The sequence below is a fragment of the Malaclemys terrapin genome, chromosome 2, assembly GCF_027887155.1.
Source record: "Malaclemys terrapin pileata isolate rMalTer1 chromosome 2, rMalTer1.hap1, whole genome shotgun sequence".
Classification (NCBI taxonomy): Eukaryota; Metazoa; Chordata; order Testudines; family Emydidae; genus Malaclemys; species Malaclemys terrapin.
This window is the reverse complement of record NC_071506.1, coordinates 28,441,083-28,458,227: the sequence shown is the minus strand read 5'-3', so window position 1 is coordinate 28,458,227 and position 17,145 is coordinate 28,441,083. Positions and strand designations below refer to the sequence as shown.

Here is a 17,145-nt window from a genome sequence, read left to right as displayed (position 1 = left end):
ATCCAAATGAGTTTGGCCAATGAATACTCATCTACAGTGTGACATATGTGGGTTTATTAATTCAAAAGCAAAGTTCCTGGGAATGGGGAAAAGCCAACCCTCAAGTGACAGGTACACTTCTACCTTAAAATGTGTCTCTGTAGAAATGGCTTCATGAGGGTTCCACATTCATTGTATCTCATTGATTTGCATGTTGAAATTGCTCAAGTAAAAGATTTTTTTCCCTCCAATTATCAACCCCACAAATTCACCCTGGGCTTTGACAGCCAAGCAGGTTCTATTCTACCTGGTGAATCAACAGAAATAATGTTTCCACTGGGCAAATTATGCCCTCTGTGACATCCTATTTTTAAAAAATTATGCCTTCATACATATGTCTGTGTAATCTCATTAGCCTTCAGTGGGTTTCAATGAGTAGGTCAATGGCAGGGACAGCAGAGGAGCACTCTAGAGGGGGCAGATGTCAAATATGGAGGCAAAGACATCCATGGAATTAGACTATAGTTCCACAAGCTCCACAAGGTTTAGAGGACTCATCACCAGCCTGTTCTTCAAGGCTCAAAACCATGCCCTAAAATGAGCATGCAAGAAAAACTCTAGAATCCTGACATTGCAGTGTTTTCTATGGATTTTTCCTCTTCCTGTTATTTGTTTTATTATTCTTGAGCACCCTTTAGAACAAGTTGAATAGGTGTGCTCGTTTTTTAAAGAAAACATTAACAAAGGCACAATAATTCAAACACTGATCATGTGAATAACTCTCCTTAGAAAGGCCCACATGCAGTCCCACTACATGGACTGCATATGGGCCTTACTAAGGACTATTGTTGCAGGAGGGCCCCAGATTGCTTATTTATTATTAAAGTAGCTTAGAAATTAACCTACAGACTAGCACACACAATCTCGCTCACATTTCCAGTGTGTCATACTAACAAATACTGGGGGTTCTTTTGAACTTTAAATATTAATTTTCTGTCTTTCTTTAATGCTTGCATTCTCATAAGTAGAGATTTTACCCTTAAATTACTGGTAGGCACTGTCAACTTACAACTTTAACAATTTGTTTGGGAATTTTTTTAGGTTGGGGGTTTTGTTTGGTTGGTTTTTTTGTTTGTGTTTTGTTTCTTTAAAAATATTTCTGACATACACTGTGGAAAAGGAAAACCTGAATAGCTTCCAAGAGTCACATGATAATAGGACCACAAAAGGCAGGAACATGGAAGCCTCTAGAGTTTAGGACCAGGTCAGCTATTCCTTTCTCCAGAACCTGCCACACTTCCCCAGGTCCATAGCTTGATATCTGTTCCCTTTACCAGCTTTGCCTCCCTGCAGAACCAGAGAGTCCAAAGAATTTGCTGCATATCTTAGTAGGTCTTACCTATGGGTATAGAGCTGGGGTCGGGTGGAAGGGAATTGATTCCTTAGTATGAAGACTTTATAAAGAGTAATCCAAAGAGGACTTTCTATATTCCACATCAGGCTCTCGTTCCTCAGGACCTACTGAGATCTACAGTAGCTCCCTGTAGTAGAACTGGGAAGTGGAATCAAGATACGGAGTACTTTACATAAATCCCAAAGAAACCCCATGTTGGGCAAACACTTTAGTAAGAAAGTAATTTTGTAATGGTGTTACAAAATTGACACATGACATTGATTCTGTCATGCTTCATCTTTTACTTGAGCCTCAGAATTTTCCATTTCCCCCCCTCCTGCTGAGAACAAAGATTTTACTGTATGTATCGCCTTTGTTTATGTGTAGGAATTCTGGTAGGTATGATGCTGGTGCAGATTCTGCTGTTGCCTTCCTCCCCGTGTAATGGACTGAAGATTAAGCCACCTCATGTATGGATCTGAAAATGCATCTCTGAAGCACAATATTTACCTTCTTCTGCAGTGAGGGACCCTACTGCCACTGTGCAGAGGCTGAGGTCTGAGTTTGGGGGAGAAAAATTTCCTCTTCTCCTAAATGTGGTACATGGAGGCTAATTCAATGGGGTCTTTTCAGCACCCATAAAGGCCTTCAAAAGACGTCCTCCCAAATGTAAGTGGTGCTTCATTTTCCCAGGAAGCCACTGCAATGACTCAAGTAAAGGGAAGGGAGTGACATTGCTGGCAAAGTCTCTGAAGCTAAGAATAGTGAGAGTCATGTGAGGAGAATGAAGATACAGTGGATGATCCCCCTTTGGGGAATGAGAGAAAGTAACAGATGTCAGGAGCAGATGTTTAAGGTAAAAGATCTGGCTAGAAGTGTCATGGGAATTTTGGACAAGAGTATGACTGATTAGGAAGTAGAGGAGTGGGCTTTAATTTTCCATTCTTGTATTCAAAAATCAGCATGGCAAACATTCTCTGCAATCAGTTCACCTCTGCAGTGGCACAAAAACTTTTTCTAGTCCACAGAACATAAGATATTGCACATTTCTTTCTTAAGTCCAGGATCTGTTATGTATCTTAGATTAAACATTTTAGCAGTTTATTGTGCAGGGATTTCTTGCTAGCTCGCTTGCTTGCTTTCTTCCTTGCTTTATTTCCATTTGAAAGATGCTAAGATCTTTGAAATGTTAGAAGTAGCCCTGGGAGGGATGGCGTATTGGTTAGAGTGCAGGTGAGACGATCTAAGGTGCAGATCATATGTTGTATCTGTGTATTGCATGTATATCACCATAATGTAATCATACACACAAATATGTTACATTTCATTGTCATAAAAATGTTAGAGAAATTGTTTGGACCTTGCCATCCCAATTACATATCATCATTATATTTAGTCCTCCTATAATACTCATTAAAACTCTTATGCCATGCAAGCAGCCCTAGTGAAATCAATAGGACCATTCCTATGACTGATTAAGGAGGGTAATGTTTAGCAAATACATGATTAGGAACTCTCTTGTGGAATGGACTTTTAAAAGACGACATCTGGTGACCACAGACATGTTTAAGAATGTCTACATAGTTACACATAAGAATAGGTTAAGTGTGTTTGACAGAAGTGCAGCTATTGGCTCCTCCCCCTACCAAGCAATATGCACACATGAAAAGTCACAAAAGTGAATGGGCTGAATTTAGTATGGAGTTGTGTGTCATGGATATATACAGAGATCTGTGGCCTTTATTCTTTTTCTTTTGTTTCTCCTCCTTTCAGTTAATTACACAGATCTTCCAAAGGTCAGAATTTGGACATTTGTTTTTCAATTTATTTTTACTCTTGAAACCACAGAAGGTGTCATGTTTTGTAGGATCAGAGGCTGTTTTCTTGTTGTGACAAATGTAAAGAAAATATTAGCAAAAGATGAAAAGAATAAAACAGATGTGAAAATTGTTTGTTCCTTTGTTTTTTAATTCTGTTCTTTGTTTTTGTTAACTACTTCTACTTTTCAAGCTTTACCTAACTACTTAGAACAAGTTTTATGATTGGATACAAAGTAAAAATGAAATCCATTAATGTAAATGAAGCTGGAAATATTCTAAACTGAAATCTCGATTTCTTTACCATTGTCAGTTATAGAACATTTTATTACATAACTAAAATTTTAATCAAAAATATTGAAACCCGGTTGTAACCTGGCAGTAGTTCAGCATATGTCCTGCCAAAAAAAAGCACAGGCACTCTGATCTTACAGACATAAAACAAACATCTTATTATTCCATTGCCATTACACTGAATTTAGTAGGCCTACGTTTAAAGGGGTTGACATGCTCAGCGGTATGACATAAAGACACAGAACATTTTCTAATTGTATTCAGAATATATAATTTATTTTCTTCATCCAGAGCCATAGACAATTTACTTTAGCAATGCTGCAGGCTGTAATGCAATATGAGATTTCCAAAGGGCATTTCTATTGAATATTTGTAATGTCTTATGAAATTTATTGTCTCTCTTGTGATTTATTTTTCAGAGACAAAAGAAATATCTGTTCCGAAAACTGCAATCCAAGATGCAGTGTCAATTTAAGCTCTCCAACACCCTATTTCTCCTCCTATTGAAGCCAGCAGGAGCTCTGACATTGCCTCCAATGTGACCACTGTTTGTAAGCTTATGTTAAATCCAATTTCATAAATTCCATGGCCCTTTGGATCAAAAAAGAAAAAAAATATAAATTTTGAGCAAAATTTTTAATTTTTTTGTGTTAATGATACAAAATATAAAATTATAAATAAAAGTTACAGAATAACCAAGAGATCAAATTATAGCAGGATGTGGAGTTTCTGAGTACCTAGTGTCCTGAATAACCCACTAAGCAGGTGAAAAAAAAAAAAAAAAAAAAAAAAAACCTATTGCATTCAAGAGATACTAACCCAATGTGATGAAAGGAAGAAAGACAATAATAATACTTTGCACTTCTATAGGTTCTTGCCCTTTGAGGATTTCTAGGTATGTTTACAAACATCCATTAATTCAGCCTCACTACAACACTAGGAGGAAGATAAGGAATATATAGGGATCACTTTACACACAACTGAAATGCAGCCACCTCTGAGATAGGATGTGTCAACCTGTTGAAGAGATTACAGCAGCAACACATAATAGTTCAAGGTAGAAAATAGCATCAGTATCTCTCTCCCCATTAAAAGTTTTCATACCACTGAACATCATTTTATGGAAACTAGATTAACAAAAACTGTTCCTAAATCAATAGGTGTTGATAACTGTGTCATTTAATTCCTGGTGTGCTACAAGTAACATTTCCTTTAACAACTGGCATATTTTTCAGGCCTTTTATTAGCACTCTGTTACATATCACTACTTGCACTGTGTAAGAGGTCAGACTCACCCCTGCAGCGCCTCCTGCTGGTTACATCCGAGAATTAGCTCAATCCAGCCCAGAGCACCCTCTGCAGGTCAGTGATCCACCTTGTCCTCTACTGGCTCCCGTGTCCCTCCCAGGACCCCAGTGCCCCTTGCTCTGAGTGCTGCCCCCTGGCAGTACCCACACACACTAGGTCTCCCCTCCCAGGGGAACCCCCACCCACTAACCCCACCTCACCTCAGAATAAGGCTACTGCCAGTCACCATCTAGCCCCACGCCCAGGGGCAGACTGCAGTATCAGCCACTCATCACTGGCAGGGTTGGGTTTGGACCTGCTGCCTTGGCCTACACCTGGGTTGCCCTCTGCAACCCCTAGTACCCCTTGGCCTAATACTAGGCCACAGCCTGGGGCTTTCCAGGCTGGAGCTCCCCAGGCTTTCCCCAGCCCTGCTCCACTCAGGTACCCTGTCTCTGCTCCCTACAGCCAGGCCCTTCTCTCTCTGAGTACAGAGAGAGATTCTGTCTGAGCTCCTGGCTCCCTGCCTTTATGGGGCCAGCTGAGACTGTTTGGGGCATGGCCCCAGCTGCAGCCACTTCCCCCGAATCAGCTCAGCCTTCCCTGCCCCAGCCTTCTCCCAGGGCTGTTCCAAACCCCTCAGGGCAGGAGCGGGTATCCCACTACACACTGTAATTTTGTTAGTGAAAAGTTTATGTGTAATGGTATATTTTCATTGGAAGATTATGAATATTATGAATAGATTACACGCATGGGGGTAGTCGATAGGTTAGTGGGCTTGAACATTTCAGTTTTCTAGCTACATCTCTGTAATCTAAAGATGTAGTCCATTAAATTTCAAAATAATGTCAAATGCATATAGATCTAAACAGGAAATAGTCAAGCAGATAAATCAAACATCTCCAGTGAGTCTGGGTTTCTTCCTTCTTCAGGTGCTAAAATGTGCATTTGGCTATCAGAATAATGGGCTGTGATGATAATATATATATAAAATAGATTTTAAGGCCAGGAGGTACCCTTATGAACAGCAAGTCTTACCTCCTTCATGACACAAGCCATAGAACTTCACCCAATAGTTTCAACATCAAGCCCAAAGCTTCTGTTTGATCTATAGCAAAGATCTTCAGTGCTGAGTTAAAGATTTCAAGTGATGAAGAATCTACTACATCCCTCAGTAAATTGTTTCTAAGGTTAATTACACTCACTGTTAAAAATGTGCAGCTTATTTCTATGATATAAAATGAAAAAGACTGCATGATGATCCTGTAGGATCCATGGGAAGCTCCCAAGTCCATCACTTTGTATCCTTGGAGCATGCAAGGGTATAATCAGGAAGGCCAAAGCACAATTGGAGTTGCAGCTAGCAAGGGATGTGAAGGATAACAAGAAGGGTTTCTACAGGTATGTTAGCAGCAAGAAGAAGATCAGGGAAAGTGTGGGGCCCTTACTGAATGGGGGAGGCAACCTAGTGACAGATGATGTGGAAAAAGTTGAAGTACTCAATGCTTTTTTTGCCTCAGTCTTCACAGACAAGGTCAGCTCCTAAACTGCTGCACTGGGCAGCACAGTACAGGCAGGAAGTGAGCAGCCCACAGTGGTGAAAGAACAGGTTAAGGTCTATTTAGAAAAGCTGGACATGCACAAGTCCATGGGTCCAGATCTAATGCATCCAAGGGTGCTGAGGGAGTTGGCTGATGTGATTGCAAAGCCATTGGCCATTATCTTTGAAAACTTGTGGCGATCGGGGAAGGTTCCAGGCAATTGGAAAAAGGCAAATATAGTGTCCATCTTTAAAAAAGGGAAGAAGGAGAATGTGGGAAACTACAGACCGGTCAGTCTGGAAAAATCATGGAGCAGGTCCTCAAGGAATCCGTTTTTAAGCACTTGGAGGAAAGGAAGATGATCGGGAACAGTCAACATGGAATGATCAAGGGCAAGTCATGCCTGACCAACCTGATTGCCTTCTATGATGAGATAACTGGCTCTGTGGATATGGGGAAGAGGTGGACGTGATATATCTGGACTTTAGCAAAGTTTTTGATTCGGTCTCCCACAGCATTCTTGCTAGCAAGTTAAAAAAGTATGGATTGGATGAATGGACTATAAGGTGGATAGAAAGCTGGCTAGATCATTGGGCTCAACGGATAGTGATCAATGGCTCAATGTCTAATTGGCAGCCGGTATCAAGTGGAGTGCCCCAGGGGTCTGTCCTGGGGCTGGTTTTGTTCAACATCTTCATTAATCTGGATGATGGGATGGATTGCACCCTCAGCAAGTTCGCAGATGACACTCAGCTGGGGGGAGAGGTAGATACACTGGAGGGTGGGGATAGGGTCCAGAGTGACCTAGACAAATTAGAAGATTGGGCCAAAACAAATCTGATGAGGCTCAACAAGGACAAGTGCAGAGTCATGCACTTAGGGTGGAAGAATCCCATGCACCGCTACAGGCTGGAGACCGACTGGCTAAGCGGCAGTTCTGCAGAAAAGAACCTGGTGATTTCAGTGGACAAGAAGCTGGATCTGAGTCAACAGTGTGCCCTTGTTGCCAAGAAAGCTAATGGCATATTGGGCTGCATTAGTAGGAGCATTGCCAGCAGATTGAGGGAAGGGATTATTCCCCTCTATTTAGCACTGGTGACGCCACATCTGGAGTATTGTGTCCAGTTTTGGGCCCCCCACTACAGAAAGGATGTGGACAAATTGAAGAGAGTCCAGCAGAAGGTGATGAAAATGATTAGGGGGCTGGGGCACATGACTTATGAGGAGAGGCTGAGGGAACTGGGTTTATTTAGTCTGCAGAAGAGAAGAGTGAGGGAGGATTTGATAGCAGCCTGAAGGGGTGTTCCAAAGAGGATTGAGCTAGGCTGTTCTCAGTGGTGGCAGATGATAGAACAAGGAGTAATGGTCTCAAGTTGCAGTCAGGGAGGTCTAGGTTGGTTATTAGGAAAAACTATTTCACTAGGAGAGTGATGAAACACTGGAAGGGGTTACCTAGGGAGGTGGTGGAATCTCCATCCTTAGAGGTTTTTAAGGCCCGGCTCGATAAATCCCTGGCTGGGATGATTTAGTTGGTGTTGGTCGTGCATTGAGCAGGGGGTTGGACTAGATGACCTCTTGAGGTCTCTTCCAATCCTAATCTTCTATGATTCTATGACTGTCAACTCTTTGGGGCACGCAAGCGCGCGCACACACACACACACAAAGAATGATGATTTTATCTGCACTTTCTTGTAATGATCTACACAACTCATGAGTACCTTTGCTATTTATGAGTAACCTAGTCATCCCCTGATAAACCTTTATACTAGGGCTGTAAAGCGATTAAAAAAATAATTGTGATTAATTGTATGATTAAAAAATTAATCGCAATTAATCACATGATTAATCACACTGCTGTACAACAATATGATACCACTTATTTAAATATTTTTGGATGTTTTCTACATTTTCAAATATATTGATTTCAATTACAACACAGAATACAAAGTGTACAGTGCTCAGTTTATATTTATTTTTATTACAAATATTGTACTGTAAAAAAACCCAAAAGAAATAGTATTTTCCAATTCACCTGATACAAGTTCTGTCGTGAAATCTCTTTACCATGAAAGTTGAACATAAAAACGTAGAATGATGTACAACTGCATTCAAAAACAAAACAATGTAAAACTTTAGAGCCTACAAATCCACTCAGTCCTATTTCTTGTTCAGCCAATTGCTCAGACAAACAAATTTGTTTACATTTGCAGGAGATAATGCTGCCCTCTTCTTCTTTACAGTATCACCTGAAAGTGAGAACAGGCATTCTCATGGCACTGTTGTAGCTGGTGTTACAAGCTTTTTACGTGCCAGATGCACTAAAGATTCATATGCCCCTTCATGCTTCAACCACCATTCCAGAGGACATTCATCCATTCTGATGATGGGTTCTGCCTGTTAATGATCCAAAGCTTTGTGGACTGATGCATGTTCATTTTCATCAACTGAGTCAGATGCCACGCACAGAAGGTTGATTTTCTTTTTTGGAGGTTTGGGTTCTGTAGTTTTCACATCAGAGTATTGCTCTTTTAAGACTTTTGAAAGCATGCTCCACACCTCGTCCCTCTCAGATTTTGGAAGGCACTTCAGACTCTTAAACCTTGGGCCAAGTGCTGTAGCTATCTTTAGAAATCTCACATTGTTACCTTCTTTGCGTTTTGTCAAATCTTCAGTGAAAGTGTTCTTAAAACAAACATGTGCTGGGTCATCATCCGAGACTGCTATACCATGAAATATATTGCAGAATGCGGGTAAAACAGAGCAGGAGACATACAGTTCTCCCCCAAGGAGTTCAGTTGCTAAGTAATTAACACGTTATTTTGTAATGAGCATCATTAGCATGGAAGCAAGTCCTCTGGAATGGTGGCCAAAGCATGAAGGGGTATACAAATGTTTAGCACATCCGGCACATAAATGCCTTGCAATGCCGGCTACAACATGCCATGCGAATGCCTGTTCTCACTTTCAGGTGACATTGTAAAGAAGAAATGGGCAGCATTATCTCCTGTAAATGTAAACAAACTTGTTTCTCTTAGCGATTGGCTGAACAAGAAGTAGGACTGAGTGGACTTGTAGGCTTTAAAGTTTTACATTGTTTTGTTTTTGAATGCAGTTTTTTTTTACATCATTCTATGTTTGTATGTTCAACTTTCATGGTAAAGAGACTGCGCGACAGTACTTGTATTAGGCGAATTGAAAAATACTATTTATTTTGTTTATCATGTTTACAGTGCAAATATTTGTAATCAAAATAATAATATGAAGTAAGCACTGTCCACTTGTATTCTGTATTGTAATTGAAATCAATATATTTAAAAATGTAGAAACATCCAAAATATTTAATACATTTCAATTGTTATTCTATTGTTTAACAATGTGATTAAAACTGCAATTAATCACAATTAATTTTTAATCACAATTAGTTTTTGAGTTAATCACGCGAGTTAACTGCGATTAATGGACAGCCCTACTTTATACCACACCATGCACTTGCACAGGCATGATCTGTGCGTATCTAATGTGTGATAAAAATTAGTGAAACAACATTTAGACAAGGCCTGCAGTTTCTGTTATTTTCTGTATGGCGATTTTGGGAAAGGAGGGCGTGCAGTTAAACATATCCTCCAAATTCTTCTCTGACTTAAACCAGGTTTGATCTTTAAAATCATGTTAATGAGGTTGAAGATGCAAGGCAGCACTTATTGGACTCTATATTCGGCTGCTTTTTGCCAGATCCAGGCAGGGGTGCTGTAACAATTTGTACAGAGGAGATGCTGAGACACATTGAACCAAACTGTGAACCCTGTATATGATGGAAACCGCTTCAAGCCGGGGGTGCCGCAGCACCCCCAGCACCCCTAGTTCTAGCATCTATGAGTCCAGGAAGACGAGAGCCCTTGAAGGGAACTAGCATGGGTGGGAGAGCAGGTTATTTTTCTATACTAAACATCACAGGCAAAACCTGCCGCGTATCCTTCGCGTTAGAGCTTGAAGAGCCAAATGGTGGCTAATGATGCAAGAATAATTGACTGGGCGCTGTCCAGGCTGGCTGGCCCCACAGGGCCCTCTGCTAAGTAACGGCGCGCAACCCCCTGCCTGCCAGCCGGCGCTGCGGCTGGTCTCCTGCCGGCAGGGCTGTGTGAGCTCAGGGCAAGTCGTCGGCGGCGCTCGCCTGTTGCTCCTGCCCATTCTGCAAGACAGTGAGGTGACAAGCCCAAACTCCCCCTGGGCAGGGAAGGGGTCAGCTAATTCTCCTGGGCGGGGCTTTCCCCCGGCTTGATAGGTAGGGGCAGAGCCCCGCACTAAGCACAGTGCCCCAGAGAGCTCTCCCCACCCGGGAGGGGGCTTGTTAACTGTACAGCCCGTCATTGCCAACTTCTCTAGCTTCCGGGAAGGGGCGCGATGCTGTGCGGTGGGTGTTTGGCAGGAGGGCAGCGCGAAGGGGTGGGTGTATGTGCGGCGGCCGCTCCGCTGAAAGACCCCGGGATGTGGTCCAGTCTCTAGTAAATACCCACCTCCTTCCTCTCCCCCCTGAACTGCAGCCACAGCCGCGATCATCTGGCAAGGATCATCCGCTTCAGCGCCCCAAAAGCTCATTGCCCAAAGCCTCCCCTGGGTCAGTTCATGGCCCTATCATGCAGGGCAGCCCTGCCAATCTTTTCGGGAAAAGGAAGCAAAGAGTGCACGGGAAACTAATGAGTCGCGTGTATGTGTGTGGGGGGGGGGGGGGGGGCGGAGGGGCTGGCAAAGAGAAACAGGGCGCAACTTCTCCCTGCTAACTAGTCCCCCATGCCAGCTCCCAGTCATCCAGAGAGGGGGCAGAGAGACCCCTTCCCCGTCCATCTCCCGCGGCCTCTCCCTCGCTCTTTTCCTTTTCTTTTCAGAGTGACCCTGGCTCAGACAGTCACAGCCCAGCCTGGAGGAACCCCAGCGCAGGGAAAGCTTCCTTGTTCCCAATCCCAAAGGGCGCTTGCGGCTCTCTGATTTTGGGCGACAGCTCAGAGGAGGTGGGTTGTTGTTCCCTCGCTGGATTTTATTTTCACGAGCAGACCAGGAGCCGGTTCTGGAGAGCCGGGGGCTCAGGGCTTTACCTCCAGCGCGCAGATAAACCCGCTGCAGCCCCGTGCACCATTTGTGGGCATGGAAGGGCTGCCAGGGTTGATGGAGTTGGGCGGGGAGGATTGACTCGCTGCTCCTCCAAAGATTAGTTGGTATTTTTCCTGCCTAAATGACGTCCTCGTGTATTCCTGTTCCTAAGGGTGCGTGGGAAGGTGGAGGGGAATCGGAGTGTGCACATTTCCAGGGGATAAACTGCACTGCCGCTCCAACAGAAACGTGTCTCCCAGCCTGGCAGCTGGGGCAGGGATGACGCTGCTTGGCAATGGCAAACATCTGTGAAGTCATCCTCCTTGCACTTGTCAAAGGTGCCGTTTCTTCGCTTTCCTACTTCCCTGCAATCCTGCGAGGGCTGACTTGGCGATTGACCAGCTGCATGCCCCTTCTCCTGAAAGGGGATTGTGTGAGCCGTGCAAGCTACAGTTCCTCTCAATTTCCACTCATTGTAGCCCCTCTGTAGCAGTTCTGACATACATATTACTATTTTTTTTACCGTGCAAGCACAGGGATTTGGGGGATTTAACCCTTCACTGCTATTGCTGTAGAAATACAGAAGCGCGGGATGGAAATTGGTGCCGAGATCTGAAATTTCCAGAAACTGTGAATGTGTGCACATAATGCACATACAAAAAATTTGGGGGACACCCACACCCACAAATAGACACAGACATGGGTATAGGTTTCCCCGAGTAAGCTGGGGCTTGGAAAGCAGATGTAGGGATAATGGAATTAGCCTTGGCCAATACTTTAGGAGGCCGTAGTTAGTAGGGCAGACAGCAGTGGCATGGGACCTCTAGAGACAGGAGCAGAAAGAGACTTCTGGAATACAGCATCCTGCGAGACAGTGATAAAACAGACAGGCTTGGGATGAAGAGGCAATTGAAAGGTTCTGGCTGGTGGGGCCTAGGCAACTGTAGCAGTGGGCTTGGGTGTCAATGGGCGATAAGGAGGAAGTGGCCTGGCAGGGCAGTGGTGTGGACAAGGGCCTGGGAAGTAGGGACCATGATAGGTGGTCTTGGCAGCAGTGGGGTGGGAAGATGCTGGGTGTTTGGGTGTCTCCTTTTTCCCAACAGCTGGAGTGCTTGCAAAAGGCAGATATTCAGTCTGTGCACCTGCCAAGGTTTCCGGGAGCAGGGGAACCTTCCTGACACCAAATGTAAATCGCGGAAACGTACAGCGCTCACAATACGTGCAATGCTGCTCTGAGCACAGGTCAACACTTTCCAGCCTGGCACTCTCAAGGGAATCCATATTTAGGCACCCAATTTAAATCTCTCTAATGCTCAGGTGCCCCGAGGCTCTACAATCTTTGCACTAAATATCTCTAGTGCTTCTTCCTTCCTCCCCGCAAGGGCAACTGTAGCTGTTATTCAACAGCTGCTATGAAAACTTACACTCAAGCCATGGTCAGCACCCCACAGCCAGGAAAAATCGTCTGTGTCTTTAATTTTGTAGGATGCTGCCTCCACGCGACTCCTATTCACAAAGCAACTGTTTCACAAGGTGCCACAAGTACTCCTGTTCTGTTTCACAATAGCAGCTGCCAGCGTCATCCATTAACCAGCATAGCCTTCTATCAGGCACATTATGTATTTCAGGGTGATACGGTTTTGCAGAGTACAAACTGATGACATTCAAATGGGAACACGTCACACAGAGAATTTATTAATGAGCTTGTTTTAAAAAAATGTCCCATATGACATGGTTTGGTCCTGATCTCTGAGCCAAAGCGCAGACCTGTTTCAGAAATGGGCAAACAATCTGGAAACAGCTTGCTTCAAGGTACGTAAAAAAGCTTCCTGTAATTAGAATGTATATTAAAATTCCGGGCATGCTTCCGCGCATCAGATATAGTGTCGAGATAACGTGCGATGAGGTAAACCCCTACAACAACACCCCTATGAAACATGAATTATCATTTCCAATGGGATGCAAATGGAGCTGCTTTCTGTGTGGGAACAACCAGCTGCAACGCTCTACAATCAACTGTTTCATAAAAGCCAGAGCCAGATCGCAGTTTAGGGTAGTAGGCACCCGTTTTAACAAGAAAAACCTCCATACAGTTGGTATGGACGCAACCTCGATAGGCAACAACCCAGTCTTCAAACTCGGAGAGGATCGATACTGTCTACTAGACATTCTGGGTGCGTGTGTGTGGCGCAGGGGGTAAGCAGGGGATTAATCATAAATTAAAGAATTATCCACAAACAAAGAGATTAATTTGGGGATCGGAGAATGGCCAGCAGGATGCGAAGAGTCCCAGGGCAGATCCCTTTGCTGGAGGCACACTTGGTGGAGGTCAGCACTTCCCCATGTAGTGAGGTCTGCCTAATATTCGAGGTGCACATTGTTCAAACAACACATTTCTTTTTGTGATGCCATTTCCCTGTACCTGTTTGCACCCAACGATTTAACGCAGATCCTTATACTTCAACTAAAGACTTTCTTCCTGTCCGCCATGCATTAAAATAATAATAATAAAAAGACACACACAGAGAGAGAGACAAAGATATGAGGAGGGGGCTCGATCTTTGAACTCAACGGCATATCATGCCTTCAAAGATGATTTTTTTAACATAGTTCTTCTGCAGCCAAAGAATACAGCTTGCATACACACTCGTGTGAAAAAGCCTTTCTGTATTTGAGATACATTACATACACTCGCACACCCACATACACACACCGTGGACCTCTCTAACTTTCCTTATGGAATGGTTAAACTAATCAGTGCATTGCTACAGATATTCCCGCAAAGATCCGTTTGTTTGACCCGGGAAAAAAAATAATCTTAGGTAATCCCCCTACCACCTCCCTAGAAAAGTCAGCCAGTGGGCTTGTGCTTGAATATACACTAGTTAGAGGCTATATGAACCAACTCACGTATCCGTTTGAGCATACTGCAAGAATATTTATTGAGCCTCAGCTCAGTCACTGCATTGAACACCAAGGCTGGCAAGCAATTGCATTTCCTATTTCAGAAGAGAGCTCTGATTCAGCTCCTTCTCTCCCCCCCCCTTTAATGATCATTTATTTGTTCAAATTGTAAAGTACCCCCGGTGAAACCTTGGTAAAGGGCGAGAACTCCGAACGCCCAGACGGAAAGGAAAGGGTCCGCTACAAAATGCCCCCCAAAGACCACCCTACCTTGCACATAGGAAACCAGCAATAAAAAGACGAGGTTCCAAAATGTAAATCCACTTTTAATCCCCATTGTCTTCAGCAGCATGAAGTCCAGCCGGCCACATTTAGTACATCCCCTGTCCCAAAAGTCTGCTATTTTCGACTCCTTTGCACGGATTTCCCCTTTGCAGATCCCTTTCATATTATTCGGGAGAGCTCCTAATTCCTATTCCTTGGCCAGGCGCAGTGGAGTTGTTGCTGTTGATGGTGCGCGGTCACAGCTCAGAGTGAATGGTGTTTCTGGGATACCACAGCAACCTTGACGAGGACTCAACCATCTCTCCAACAGGGGCACAAAGTCTCAGCTACTCTCGATTGTGTTTTTTCCTTCTCCCACCCCTCCCCGCTACTCCCACCTCCACAATCAAAAAACACCACAATTCTGGCTTGTTACAGCATCCCCCAGGAACCCAGGGAGAGCATCTTAAAAGCCCAATCTCCCGAATCAACTCCAAACAGTATTTGCTATTGAGGTTCTTCTTCTCTCCCCCCCACCCCCTCCGAGAAGATCAATTCTGCCCAGGAAAGCAGCTCAAGAAATAATACACTAGTGAGATTTTCATAGTCGCCTGAAGGAACATCTAGGAGCTAATGCAGCAAGATACATCCATCCTGCTGTCGCTTGGACAGGATAATCCGTAGCATATTATTAAAGATGCGTCTGTGATGTTTAAGCCTGTGAGCATCACCAGTCACACATAACACACACACACACACAAACTACATTGGTGCACACACCTTTCATAGTAACATGTGTTGCTCCTGGAGCTGCACTCGATTTTTTTTTTAAACTAATCATTGTATTGCATTGTACGGCAGAATTAACTGCAGGCAGATATTTCAAAGATCAGAGCTTTTGCAAACACAAACGCAGATCTGCTCCTTGAAGAACGCACAATTTTCCATTTTCCAAAATGTTGCTCTCGTTTCCTTTTTAATGGGTGCTGCAGTTTAATCTCCTCTCTTTGTTGCTACCTTGTCCATAGATCACAGAGACACTTGTCTTAATTTTTTGAAGTATCCACAAACATGTAAATTGGGGGAATTCTTGCAAATAAATGTAAACCAACGTTGTATCTCAGCCCAAAGGGTTAATGCTCGGCAAGGAAAGAGCACTTGCGCCATCTACCGGCCGCCAGGCGACCTCTGCCTCCTTCCCACCATTTGTAGCAGGGTCCTATTTCTGGGCAGTACAGCGTCAGTGAGAAGGGATAATTTTGTTTCATTTTACTAGCCACAGGAAGGGGAGGGAGAGAGATCCGGGCATAAACAAAAGCAGCGTGTCTTATAGAATTTGCTCTTTTTCCGGACTGGATTGGTAAAAGGGACTGGGCCAGGTGGAGGGAATTGCCATTATGGATCAGAAAAATGCCGCATTCCCTTCTCCTTGAAGAGCTCCTCGCATCTGCCTCACACTTGGCTTGGAATGAATGATGAAACAAACCATGTTGGCGGCGAGGGGGGGAGAAGAGGGCGGAAAGGAGTTGTCCCGTTGTAGAGAAGGCAGCCATTGGCTAAATCTGCCTGCTAAACCCAAGTCACTGCCTTTGTGTGTGTTTGTGTGAGCTGCTAAATGAGACTTCACGTTAGTGTCAATGTATTGTTTGTATGTGTGCAAAATGTTTGTGTGTGGGAGTTAGTGGGTACCTAATAGGTGTGTTGGTACGTGTGCTTATGCATGTGGGAAGCTTTTATCTGCATACATGCGTGTAATGGGAGTGGATTGTGTGCGTGCGCGTGTGTGAAGGGTACACAAATGTGTGCATGTGTATATATGTGTGAGACTCTTGTGTGTGTGTACATGTGCAGGTGTGATGTGTGTGTCTATGGGTGAAGTTTATGTGTGTATTTGTGTGTATGCCTGCAATGTGCACGATATGTTTGAAGTGTGTGTGTATGGGGGTATGTTAAATGTTTATGAACGTGTGAAAGTTGTCAACGTGCAGGTGTATAAATATGCATGTGTGTTGATGTATATACATGGATATGTGTGAATGTTTGCAAGTATTTGTGCTTATCTATCTGTGAATATTTATGGTATGGGTGAGAGTGTGTATGTGTATATAGTATGTGCCTTCCATTCTGCCCTCATGTATGTCTCAGATTCCACCTGACTGGTAGTCTTCTCTCCCTCCTTTTGCTGAGGTGTGTGGTCATGGAGAGCCCAATGGCACAGCAGAAAGGTGCTTTGTATGTATGTATTCCATTGAAGTCAATAGCAATGGACCTTTGGTGAGGGTGTCTGAACTAATGCACTTGGCTGCAAGAGCTGCATGTAGCTCAGACAAGGAAAACATCAATTTAATTACAGCTGTTACATGCCATTTACTGGCCTTGTTAAATACATACAAGTATATTTGCTGGAGAGGCGGTCTATGTTTGTTGTCTGTAATCTTCTCTTATAATGACACCCATAAATCTGGAGTAGCCCTGGGATGGGGAGTAGCATAACTGAAAACTTCATGGGCCTGTTAGCCTCCTCAGCTGTGGATCAGAAATTGATTTCACCAAAGACATCAGCCTTGTGCTGCTGTTGAAG

General features: G+C 43.8%; 1 protein-coding gene across 4 annotated transcripts in view; it reads right to left on the bottom strand.

Annotated features, from left to right (window-relative positions):
• CSMD3 (CUB and Sushi multiple domains 3) overlaps positions 1-14,873 on the bottom strand; it is a 1,152,075-nt gene extending 1,137,202 nt beyond the window's left edge. For all 4 annotated transcript variants that reach the window (XM_054020295.1, XM_054020294.1, XM_054020296.1 and 1 more), the window contains exon 1: positions 14,571-14,873. In XM_054020295.1, the coding sequence (XP_053876270.1) occupies positions 14,571-14,748 (178 nt within the window). In that variant the 5' untranslated portion in view covers positions 14,749-14,873. The remainder of the gene's footprint in view (positions 1-14,570) is intronic.
• Positions 14,874-17,145: the final 2,272 nt, after the last annotated feature.